The 12,914-nt window shown below is 36.2% G+C and overlaps 1 protein-coding gene across 4 annotated transcripts in view; it reads left to right on the top strand.

Moving 5' to 3' along the window:
- RELCH (RAB11 binding and LisH domain, coiled-coil and HEAT repeat containing) overlaps positions 1 to 12,914 on the top strand; it is a 76,535-nt gene that overhangs the window by 37,703 nt on the left and 25,918 nt on the right. For 3 of the 4 annotated variants that reach the window (XM_071453472.1, XM_071453490.1, XM_071453464.1), the window contains 3 exons: positions 4,450 to 4,562; positions 8,529 to 8,619; positions 12,568 to 12,639. In XM_071453472.1, coding sequence (XP_071309573.1) covers positions 4,450 to 4,562; positions 8,529 to 8,619; positions 12,568 to 12,639 — 276 coding nt within the window. The remainder of the gene's footprint in view (positions 1 to 4,449; positions 4,563 to 8,528; positions 8,620 to 12,567; positions 12,640 to 12,914) is intronic. The other variant, XM_071453481.1, reaches the window with a different exon arrangement.

The raw sequence follows: 12,914 nt of genomic DNA, 5'->3' as shown, positions 1-12,914 counted from the left end.
TTCTTGCCCAAGACAGTTCCTATCAGTTCTTTGTTGGTACCTGCAGCTATTTCAGTTGCAGACAATAAGATTATTTAATTTTATTTACTTGTTGTCAGAGGCTACAGAATAATTTTAGTTACAGAATAATTTTAGCACAGTATTGGGTCACGATGTAAGCATTGACCATTAAAGAAGATTAAGAGGCAGACATTAACAAAATTGATCATGTCATCCTGGTTTATATATTGTTGCCTGCAATATTAATACATTAATATTTGGAGTAATAAAAATATTATTATTTGAACCTATTGAAGTAACCAGTCTTGACACTTAACACTAGTTAAATTTATTCTTTGAGGTAATTATTTTGCTTATACAAACTCCAGCAAGAAGACAGTAATTAGTGAGAGCAATAAGATGTAGAAGACTTGTTGGAATGTTTAGCAAAACATTGTTATAATGATGGAAACAAAACTGACAGAAAACTCCTTGCTACCTTCTGAGATGCTCACTATATGATGCACTTTTAAAAAACCCAAAATTTAATATTTTATTGTAACACTTTTAATATGTAGGAGGAACTGTAGGCATGTAGTTTAGATGGTACTTATTACCATTAAAAAATCCATGTTCTTTTGTCTGTAATGAAGAGCGAGCTACTCTGTATGTCCATGTAAATGTTGCCTTTATTGATAACTCAAATAGTAAATCCCTTTCAAAGGTAGTAGAACAAGTTGTTGTAAGTTAGGAAGAAATTGTCCAGAGATACTATGGTGAGAAAAATGTGAGTTTTTCTTTAGAGAGACCTACATGGAGAGTTACAGAGAAGCAGAGCAGAGGGAAGATGGGCTGTTTCAATTCTCCTGTGCAGTGTGTTAGGTCAGCCTGAGAGCATTATCTGTCAGTCACCTGTATGTAGCTTCTCTCACAGTAAAACCAAAATATCTTCTTTCTCTCCATTCTGCATCTGGGTAGCTCACAGGTATAAACTGCCTCACATTGGAATTTGGCTTTTCAATAGGAGAGGTGGAACCTCTGACACATAATGTTATATTGCATCAAGCTGCAAGTGCCAACAATGTTACGATATGAGTCTGCTTGGAATCTAATGGGAAAACAGTGTCAAAGCTCTGGAAGTCACTCTTCTTGCTATGGTCATGAGTCACTAGTCACTCCTGTTGACTAACACCAACACAAACTACCAAAACTCATGTTCTGAACTCAAAGGCAAAAGAGAAAACAAGGACTTGGGGATGAACAGAATGTTTAGGAAAGTTCCCAAATTAAATAGAGGGAGAGTTGTTGGGTTTTTTTGAAACTTAACTTCTTGCTTTATGACTGTCAGCACAAGTGGTATTCCTTCCCAAGGAATGCAGAGTGTTTCAAATAGCACTGGAAGTCCACTCCTTGATTATTAATAAATATATAGAGTCTTCAATACCATGTTGTGAACTTTTCTCTTGAATCTAAACAGCCAAATACTAATCTTACCATGTTTTATTGGAAAATTGCTGCTTCGTATTGCTTCTCTGCTGGTTTAAAGAACGAAAAATCTGAGATTTGTAAAACAAATCTACAGCAAAGGCATGACCCTTAGCACCAGGAAGAAATGAGCTCAAACCTACCAGTAGGTCGTTTTTTTTTCTTAATGCTCCTGAATGTCCTGAGAAGAATCTGCCCCTTATAAGTCTTTGGGAGACTTCACTTGACCTGTTTGATCCCTCTGGAGAGCAGTTTAGTTCTTCTGGTCCCACAGTCCCCTTTACTTCCAGTTTTACCTTCATGTCCCTGAGGGCTTTAGGGAGCACAGAAAACACTGTTTGAGACTTCTCACTGTTTCTCCACTCCCGTTAATAGAAGGAGCTGTAGAAGCCCTGATGCAGCGATGCAGAGAACACTCTCTTCTCCCATAGTATGCATGAGAGAATGTGACCAATGGACGAGAAAATACAGCTAATTCCATCAGCTAGAATAACCAGCTTGCTGCAAGGTAAAGAACCAGCCTTGTATCTGCCCATGTCAATGCTGTTAGGTTACTCATTACCTTTCAGACACAAGGCAGTAGTTTCTAGGTGAATATTCTCAGGTGTTTTCCTTTCACGTAGACTCAGCTGAAAAAAGACCATGTTAACTTCCTTAAATTCTGTAAGAAGCTTAAAAATACCCCACCTCATGGTACTGCTTTAAAATCTAGCAGTAGTTCTGAATAAGCAGTTGAGGTTTTTGAGTAGGTACTCAAACATGCTAAGGAAGTGAAATCAATGTGTTGGTTTCAGTAGATGAAACAAAAATCCCATTAATGTCCCATTTCATGGAGGATATTCTTTGTCAAGTTTTTCATAGGAGTATTTAAGAATACTTCCAAGAGCAGTTGAATAATGTGAATTTAGAGTAGATTTCAGAAAGTTAGGTTTCACTAAAGTAACAGATGTATATTTAGCTTTAAGTTTTTAAGTGAGCTTTAGTCTTTATAGTAGTAATTTTGTTCTGTATCTACAAATTGCGATCAGATTTCCTATTTAAAAGATGTTAGTTTAATGTATAAGTAGTGTTATTTAGAGTGGTGTTGGGGCGGATATTATTTTAGAAATATTCTTTCAAGTCTTTTTGAATTAACGCAGCATTTGCAGGAGAGAAAATTCTATGCAGTCCAAAAAGATAAGTTAAATAAGTTAAATCCTCAGACTTCTCATAACTTTAAATGGGCAAAAATTTCAAGTAAAAATAATGAGATCTAACATGAAGATTCTAGAGGGAAAGAAGCTCTCAGCTGAAGAAAGTTATTTAGTTGTTCATGCAATTTAATTTGTCAAGTTCCTTTAATGCAGGTCTTCAGTTCATGCTGTGTTGTGCTACACTTATTTAAAAACAACCCCAGTTACTCTTAAAAATGTATTTAAGAACTGGAAATGTTCAAAGTATTCAAATTTATTTTTCATTTCTCCTTCTCTCCTTTTAGATTTTTTTAAGTGATAGGATATTTCCATGTTGTCTCCTCTGTCATAAATTCTCTAATCTGTATCATAATTGAGTTGAATATTGCCAGTATATCTTCCAGAGTCACAGAATGTTAAAACACAGTTCAGGCTGTGTCTTGGTCATCTTTGGAGATGGAAAATAGCACATGGAGTAGAATTCCTGTAAAATGAAAAAAAAAAAAAACCAACAAAGAAAGCTTGTCAGGAGTTGGCTAGCTTAGGCACTGCTCTAAAATGGAGTCTTGTTCTATGTTTAATATAAATAGAGCTCGGGCTGTTTAGGAAAATACAGGTTGAGCAGTGAGGATGTTGTCAGTGGTGTTTCCACAGGTCCACAAGAACATCATTATTAGATCTCTTTGAATATCTGCAAGAAGAAATTTGCACCTCCCTGCAGTCATTCTAAACAACCACAGGTTTTTCCAGGTTTTGTATAATTTCTCCTACTAATGTTAGATGTGTTTCCCACTGTCACCTGCTTATTTGTCTCAACTTAATAATTCACAAAACGTCTTTCTGCTGAAAATTACTCCTAAGTACACAGCAAGCGTGCAAGGTAATCTCCAGATTACTTGCCCATGTTTTTTTCCAGACACTGAGGTTTTTTCTTCTTTTTTTCTTGACCTCCCAGTGTGATGTTTCTGTCTCTAAGATATTGAATCATTTAAAAACTGTCTGGCTTTCAAAATCAGTTGGAGTAAAAGCTCACATCAACAAGGTCAAGGGAAGGGACTTCCAGACAATGTTTTAGAAACATTTGGTTCTTCTGGGAATGAATACCATGAGCTTTGTAGGCATATTTAGAAAGGAGGAGGCCTTCACTATGAAGATCCTTCTATTTTCTCTCCATGTTTTACACAGTATTTTCTTTGTAATTTATTCTTTTAAGGGGTTTTAATTACTCCAAAAAGAAAATTCAGCTTCAGAGATCACTTTTGTATGGAAAAAAAAAAATCATAGAACCTTTACAAAAATCAGATAATTGTCAGTCAACACAAAATCTGTCTGCAGTCACCATTACCAATGTATGTTTCTCAATGTTTATTTTTTCCAACTTGTGCACAAAACCATGTGGGTGTTTAATTTGAAATTTTAATCTTTAACTCCTTGGCATTTTTTCATAGGAGCTTTATTCCATAGTTGTCTGTGGAGCTTCAGTTCAGTAGGTAGTGAAAACAGTTGAAACCATGATTGTCCTCTAATTCTGGTTACAGGTGACCTGCATATGTTAATTGTAATCTTTGCAGAGCTTTTCATTTTATGTGCTGATTCTCCCCTGATTCTTCCTAGCAGGAAAATAATTCTAACTTGTGTAGACCTTCACTTCCCTCAAGTCACTTAATAAGACATCAGGACTCCAAAGTATCTTTTCTAACTGTTTTGATGTTATGTGATTTTAGATTATCTTCTTAGTTTCTTGTGCAGTAAATGAATGTATGCCCAAAGCAATTTTACTTTGTTTGGTTTTCCCCTACCCACAACTTTTTAGGAATTGATCCCACTCATACTGTGTACAGCCTGCCTCCATCCTGAACCCAAAGAGAGAGATCAGCTTCTGCACATACTGTTCAATTTGATCAAACGACCAGACGATGAGCAAAGGTGTGTTGGTGCTTGTGTGATATGGGACAAGCAGGAACTTTTTTCTCTGTGCAAGCAGCAGAACTTGTAAAAATTGGATATTATTGGGTGGTATTAAACAGGTTTTGTTTAGCTGGTGTTTTGCTTATATAGTGTTGACAAATTTATGCCAAGTTCAGGAGTTTTCATTTCCATGATCTGTACTTCCATTTACTGAATTATAAGAGTGTGCTTGTAAGATAGAGTGTAATTTCAGTTCCTTTTTCTGTTCAAAGATGAATTTTTTGCTAATTTTTTTGCTGTTTTGCTAAAATGATCTTTAACATCATAATTCTTAGCACTGGTTGATGTAGAAATCAAAACAGCTTTTCTTTTAAAATCTGTGTTAGTGATCTACATTTTTGTTCAGATGACCACCATATTTCTTTAGGGAAAATAGTGGTCTTTCTACCTATGGCTCATTAATATGGTGGCAGTAAAAAAGTCAGAAGAGTGTAGCAGTGATCTAGGTCTGACAAGTGTTAAGGACGTTGTTTCATTTTGGTTAAGCTTCTGAAACAAATTACACCTTTTGTTCTATAAATTTAATTCTTCCCTAGTGCACAGGAAAACTTTATACTGATCTTGATGAAAATATCCTTAAGGTTGAAAGACAGTACTCAAGCTGGAATGTTTCCTTCTCTTAACTGTGGAATGACTTTTCATGTTTGATCTGTAGCTCTTCCATTGTTTTTGTTAGAGGTGTTTTGGAAAGCATCTGTATCCTTTGTTGCTCTAGGCTGTCTTCAGACAAAATAGGCTTTATCAAATAGGTGGAAAGCATTTCTTTTGGCGACTCTCCAAAACTGAAGTGTTGAGGCATCTTTTTAAACCATTCTCATGGTAAAATCTAGAGATTAGGTATATTTGAAAGCCATGGCTTTGGAGACAAAAAAAAAAAAAGCTTAAACAAAAGCAACTTGTAGCATAGTGGCACCATGTAGATTGAAATTACAAAAAGATGCAGTCTTGGTTCTACTTCAGAGTCATTAGAAATCTGCTTCTGAAGTGTTTTAAATGTCCCAGTAGATTGAGAAGCTAAAATAATTTGTGGTTGAAGGGGAAGGAAATTGCATGTCACTTGGAGTCTCTTGTGATTAATTTGTTACAGGATTGGTGGCCTATCAAGTAGACTTCTCATGTCCCCCATAGGTGCATGAGGTGTGTCTATTCCAGCAGTTAAGAAAGAAGAAAAATCTGTTTTCCTTGAATTTGTTCCATTTTTGTTCAGAATTAGAGATTTATATATAATAATAACTTGTTTCCATGAGAAATCTGGGAAAAATAGTCTGCCATAAACTCTAGGACAAAGCATGCATATACATACTATACATTTGCACACATAGAAATAACAATTGCTTTTGAAGGTGCCATAATCTGATGGAAAACCAATTGAGATTCCATGAATAAAAGATATTCTGAATAGTAATTAAATAGAATATACTTTTTCAGAATTTAAGGGGGGTTATATTTATAGATTTCTATGGAAGTGTATTATGCATGCTTTGTTTTTATCTAAATACATTGAAATAATATGTTAGAAGTCTTGTGCAATATGAAGAGAGGAAAGACATTCAGGTTTAATCACCAGAACGATGATGTTAATTATCTCGTTACTTGTTTGCCTTCTGCTGTACTGTACAGGCCTACTACATTGTCCCTTGATGTGGCAGCTGATTAGTTGACATTTTTAATTTGCTAAATGCGAGAGACTGAAATGTGACATTGCATTTCTAAGAATTAACCCATTAAAAGAAATATTTTGTTTTACAATGTCCAGTATCTGAAGTATGTTAACGATTATGCAGAAAGCCTGGATTATACCTCTTGCCCATGTGAGATGCATTTTGGTGTTTGGCATATTTCTGTACTCTTGTACACTAACATTTTATTTGACAAGGCCACTTGTATCGTCATGGCTTTGCTCATTAATGTTCCATTCAACTTTTAAAAATGTGGATCAAATTCTCTTCTGCAAAGGAGCAAAAATGTGTTCACATAACCTCCTTTTTGTACAATTATGTTAGTTTTGGAGGCTAGGAGTCAAAATGAAGTGAGTCTAATGTTTGACTCTAATAGGACAAGATTAAAACATTGTTTCAATTGCCTTTTATTCAGATCCTTACAACTTTCCTTTCCCTGAAATGCTGACTGTTATATGCTGTTAAAATGGTTGCAATAAAATATTTAAAATCTTATTTTTAAATATTTTTGAAATATCTTCAAATTCTCATCTTGGTAGGTAGGGCAGAAAGAAATCTGGCTTAATTTTGAGATTTCATGGAACTTTAAAAAAAAGATTCGATGTAAGAAAAAATATTTTGTTTTATCCCATTTATAATGCCGAAAACTTCAAGTGATTACTGTGTTCTGCTATTTTCTAATATCTTAAAAATATATATTCTCTTACCCATTTCTGTGATTAAGTGCAGTGTACAGAACCAAAAACAGTAATTCAAATGACTATTTTGTTTGCAGTAGAACTGAGAATTACCACAGGCTTTTGTCTCCATATTGCTATCAGCTGTTGATTTCTTGAGTCTTACCTAATAATTTTTGTTTTCTCCTTACTTTTTACCTTAATCAAAGGCCTAGTTCTGTCAGTGTGGCAGAGAGGTAAAAAACCCAAACGCACACAACACATAAGAGCTTGCTCTGATTGTTGGCATAAAGAATGCTGGGATAAAAAAACCCCAACTTTTTGATAGGATCTTTCTCCTGAAAAATTCTTAAAGTGAATGAGTCTTTTTTTGATGGGGTATGTTCTCTAAGGGGTTAGAAGATAACCAGCAGAATCTCTGCCTTTCAACCTTAAGGGGATGCTATTGGTACAGAAAATATTTAGGAGTCTAGACATGACACTAAAATGGTAACAATTCTGGCTTACATTTCACAGAGGAGTAATAATAAACTCTGAGTGGTGTCCCAGTATTACTGAGGAAGTGATAAAATTGAGTCTCATGTCCACACATTATCATTTGAAACTGGGTATTTAATAATTCATGTAGCCTCTAAAGGTAAATAGAATTGGTGAATTGCATTCAAAGTTGGTACTATTCCAATCCTATCAACAGGAAAAATAGAAGTAAAAACATCTTAGGAAGATAGACAGTCATTAAATAAAATACCACAAATGACAATTTAGTACAGTCTTACTGAAATTTTATATATACCTCTGTGCCTATAAAATTGATGGAACAATGGCAATCTCTTGCAAACTTTAATGAAAGGTAAAAAAGTATAAGAATATGAACACAAATAACAGGTGATCATAGATCCTACTGGTTGATTACTTGCTTTCCTTTTTTTAGTGGGCTTTAGAAGATTTCTCACAAGAGTGAAGTTCAGTATTTTGTGAGATGACAGTAACTTGCATGTCAAAAGGTTGCAAAACTATGTCATAAAAGAAATAAGCTGCTTGCTCGGAAGAAAGTTCATTAAATCTCACAAATGCTTCTAAATAAAATCAATTTGCTTCACTGAAATACTGATAGTATGATAGTATTAGGTAATTTAGATCCTTTTACTGCATGACAGTATTCAGTACTAAGAATTAAATGAGAAATTTAGTTAGATAGTCCCAATCTCAGACTTTAGAAAATCAGAAATACCCAAATCAGAGATTCTCAGACTAGTTTATGGAGTTGAGGATCTGCAAGATTTTGGAAAAGGCATTCTGAGTATAAAACAAGGTAAAAATCATAGAATAGTTTGGGTTGGAAGGGATGTTTGAAGGTTATGTAAGCAAATCCCCACCCTGCAATTAACGGGGATATTAGCAGCTTTCAATTTAATATTTAGTCTATAAGTCAGTGTGGATGGTGTGAAATCTTGACTGCAGACAACTACCTATTGCCTGTCAGCATGTGCTTTTCCTGACTTAAGGAATATATGTTATATATTATAAAACTTTATAAACAGGTTAAAGCTTTACATTTATCTTTTCAGACAGATGATACTGACTGGGTGTGTGGCATTTGCCCGACATGTTGGACCAACACGTGTAGAAGCTGAACTTTTACCACAGTGTTGGGAGCAGGTAACTGATTATTGTTTGCTTTATGCTCCAAAATCAGTTAAAAGTTCATAAATTTGAGTTTTACTTGTTCAAGGGAGAGGGTTTGGCTTTGGTTTTCAGCAAGATATTTGCATGTTCTTTGTTCTCATCATATATATTTTTATTTAATATTAAAAACACCTCAGAAGCAGAAAGCTTATTAAAGACTATCTGGAGAGATTTTAGTTACCTGCTTGTACCTGAATAAGCTTGTTATATTGAAGTGTAGATAAGCACATGTTCTTCATCAGTGTTGTGTAACATATTGCTAGGTAGGTACTTTTATAATTTTTGCTCTGCATTCCAGCCTGTTGGAAATCCATTTTCATTCAAAGATTTTATTTACTGATTTTTTTAAATGTTGTATTAAGTCCCTGGAGCAGTGGCCACACCAACTAGTTTAAATTCTTGAAGAGAAAATCAAAGACCAAAGTACTCATAAGCAAGTCTCTCATAGATGAGATGAGCCTGAAGTTTACATCTCTTGTAGAATCACAGTGATAGATACTCCAAATTAATAGAAATAACTGAACAACCATACAGAAATGTTTTTACTTTTTCATCTGAGGCATGGAAGCAGAACAACATGAGTTCAGGTGAAAATATTTTGTATTTTCCTGCCACAGTGAAGGAAAGGGAGTTCTCATTGCCTGAGAAGACAATGAATAACTAAGCCATGACGGAGTGGGAATGCCTGCTTTGATGGCAGAGTCTTTCTGGTCTGGTAGTTTCCTACTGTTCCTTGCATAACACAGCAATCTGTGTTTCCCAATAAAGTCTAAGCTTTAATAACCTTAATGCTTTCTGACAGTAGAAGTAGAAATTATATGCAGCATTGTGCTTGTTGTGAATGACTGATGTATCTGTTGATTAAGTGAAGGTCTCATGACAGTAGTAGTTTGAAAGAGCCATAGAAAGAATTCTGTATTTTTGCCTAATTTTGTAAGCAACATTTTGTTTTCTTAGTCCTCATGAAATTTAAACTGTGATTGAAAAAAACTATCTCACCTCAGGAAGAGCAAGCACATTTTTCTCATCCACTTCTTGCTAATTGCTGAAGCAAAAGAGAAACGAGTCCAACTGTACAAGAAGAGCATCTCAGACTGCCAAGTCATATGGCGTAATGCACTTAATGCAGTTTGCCAGACTTTGTTTGGCAGTACTGGAAACAGGTCATTATTTTCTCCAGCTGAGATTTTCTCCAGCTGAATCTCACGGTCACAAGTCTTGAGTTTGTAGAAGGAACTTAATATAGACATAGTTTTCTACTTTTTGCAGTAGATGTGTAAATCATGAAAAGGATTCATGCTCTTGGTCTCCAACCAAAATCTGTTTACAGATGCAGAGGTCTGGGCCCTCAGGAAGTTCATCCTTTTCATTGATACATTGTGGAGCTCAGTTATCAGGCTAGTCTTTTTAAACTCTCTACCTGCTCCTTTGCAGGTAAAATTTGCTAACTGACTCAGTTTAGTTGAAGGCTCTGTGAATGCTAAAAGGGTCACTCAAAACTGGTGACCAGTGATTGGCTTCCAAAATTACTAAAGACAAAAGGAAAATAAATAATAATAAACATTTTAATTACATTTAGTTTCCAAGGGCTACTCATCTTCTCTGAACACAAACCTGACAGAAATTTCAGTATTTTTTCCTCCAGTATGTGTTTGTAATATCAGGGGTGATATTTGTATTGCCATGCTAGACTACCTAAAACCTGTAGGGGGATAGAATATAAGAAAATATAGTGTAGAAAGTAATCTTACCTCTAAGGAGTTGCAGCTGAGCCAATTATCAAAGATTAGGAACAGGCCTGACTTTAACAGGCCACAGCTGTGACCAGTGAGAAGAAGAGTGCTGTAAAAGAGTGGGGTGGCTGGTTGGGAAGGGAACTGGAGTCAGTTGGCTCCTTTGTGAAGAAGAACATGTCAGTGCTCTGAGGAGCAGCCCATGAGAAACACCAAGAGTGTATGAAACTCTTGTGATAAGAGACAACAGTATAGAACCCCTACAATAAAATGGCAATAAAAAACAGCTGAAACCAGTCATTGCTGTTTCCCTCAGGTAGGCAGAGCTCCACAAGATGATGTGTGTCTATGCTGTCAGTGGGGAATTTGCTTTTGAAAAGATGGCACATAAGTAAAAGATTTTATAGAATAATAAAGAAGGTTTGGAAGGGACCTTAAAGGCCATTAGCTCCAAGTCTCATCCAGCCTGGCCTTGAAAATCCTGGGATGGGGCATCCACAGCTTCTCTGGGCAACTTGTTCCAGTGCCTTACCACCTTCACAGCCTAGTAGGTTTTAAAGCAGCCTCTTACTTGTCCATAATATTTTTCATCTATGAGATCTCCATACTTCCAAAAATTATTGCGGGTGCTCTACTGATGAATGAATGCAAAGTAATGATAGACACACTCAAAGAACATTCCCATGCTTGAGACTTCAGTTTAGTCCTGAAGCTTACAATTTGTTAATTTAAGTCTCTTTGAAATCATCTTTTCCACACTTGATTCTTGAGAGAGTTCTCAGTCATTTCATACTAGAGCAGTCAGAGTCAGGCATCATTGTTGAGTGTGCTGAGCCAGTCATCTCAGAAAGTTGTCAGGTTGGTTGTGTCATTTTTTCTATGTAAATACTTCCTGGCTATTTCCAGCCACATTCTCGTCCTTTGATGTTTGGAAATGCCTTGTAAGGCCAATTGCTCCAACAGCTTCCCAGGAGCTGGTGTGAGGTAGACTGCCCTGTGTTTGACTGGGTTTTCTGTCTTGCCCTTCCTGAGGGTAGCAGTGACATTTGCTTTCTTCCACTCCTCAGGAATTTCCCCATTGCCACAACGTTTTAATTGTCAAGAGTGTTCTTGGAATGACATCAGCCTGAGCACTCATGGGTACATCCCCATCAGGGCCCACAGACTAGTGTATGTCAAGTTTCTTCAATATTTCCTGGCCTGCTAGTTTCTTTTAAAGGTCCTCCTGGTGCCAGAATTTGGCATGGATTTTAGGGACCTCAGACTACTGAAGACAAGTCTTTCAAGATAGAGACAAAGAAGGCAGTGAGTACTTTGGTCTTTTTACATGGTTAGATGACTGCCTCACCAAGGCTCTACACTACACAGCAAGAAAGAAGCAATTGCACCAAATGCTGCGTATCCTATTTTATCTGACAGCATCAAAAAATTCACATTTTACTCTCAGCATGGTACCACAGACTCTTTTATTCACAAAGTATTGAAATACTTCATTGTTTCATTGTACAACCATTACAACCACTAAATCTGGCTCCACCAGAATGCACACTTGATTCCGAAGTGTCAATAATAGATATTAATTTTGTAAGGCAGAATTTTCAAGCAGCTTTTGAGTAGAAAGGGGAAATATCACAGGATCAAGAGGTTTTTGGTAACATGAATTGTTTTTAGAGGTGTGACATATTTATGCTGGACTTGAGAGCAGAACTTTAATAGAATGCAAATGTGTTTAGGCTTCTACAGGTATTTTCTTCTGACTGTGATTGCTCAGCAAGACCTGGGCAGCTCTGCTACACTGCTTGGCTCAGAGCACTAGAGGGCACTTGTGCAGCTCTTGGAGGAACAGTGCTCCTGAAAGTCTTCATAAGACAAAATATTTCTTGTAGTGCCAGTTCAGGAGTTATGCAGATTCTTTAGAGTACAGCAGCCCATACACTGCTTTCCTTTTTATTGCTTATATGGCTTCTCACATACCTATGTGCTTCTCTGACTCTTTCCCTACTATAAGCTATGTCTTATAGGACAGCTGCCTCACTTTTATGCCTCAGTCCAAGAATTTGAGGCTGCTTAGTACCCAGGTGCAACTTCTGTGAGCTCAATCAGTGCTAATTGATTGAGGGGTGAACTGCACCCCTCTGCAGTTGCTGGTTACTGCAAAGCGAACAGTCCATCTGTTTCTCTTTACCAGATCAACCACAAATACCCAGAGAGACGGCTGCTGGTAGCAGAATCCTGTGGAGCTCTAGCACCTTACCTTCCAGTAAGTATTAATAGACTCCAAATACCTGCTAGGGAAAGCAAGGTAAAAATCTGATGCATAATGTAAGCATTCTTTATCATTTTAAATATCACCAAGTGTGTATATTATGCACAGACAGTCACATTGTCTTCTACTTTATATCACACATGAGATTGATTAAGTCACTTTAAGAAGGAGATAGTTTGTTACAAATACAGGTTAATCTAGCTATAAAATGTTTCTAAAAACAATATGAATATTCATTTCGCTAAAAATGAGGTAAAGAAAAGATAGTT

Source organism: Agelaius tricolor, unplaced genomic scaffold, assembly GCF_023055355.1.
Source record: "Agelaius tricolor isolate 1412-34295 unplaced genomic scaffold, bAgeTri1.0.p SCAF_2, whole genome shotgun sequence".
Lineage (NCBI taxonomy): Eukaryota > Metazoa > Chordata > Aves > Passeriformes > Icteridae > Agelaius > Agelaius tricolor.
The sequence above is the reverse complement of the archived record's forward strand: the minus strand, read 5'-3'. Positions and strand labels throughout refer to the sequence as shown.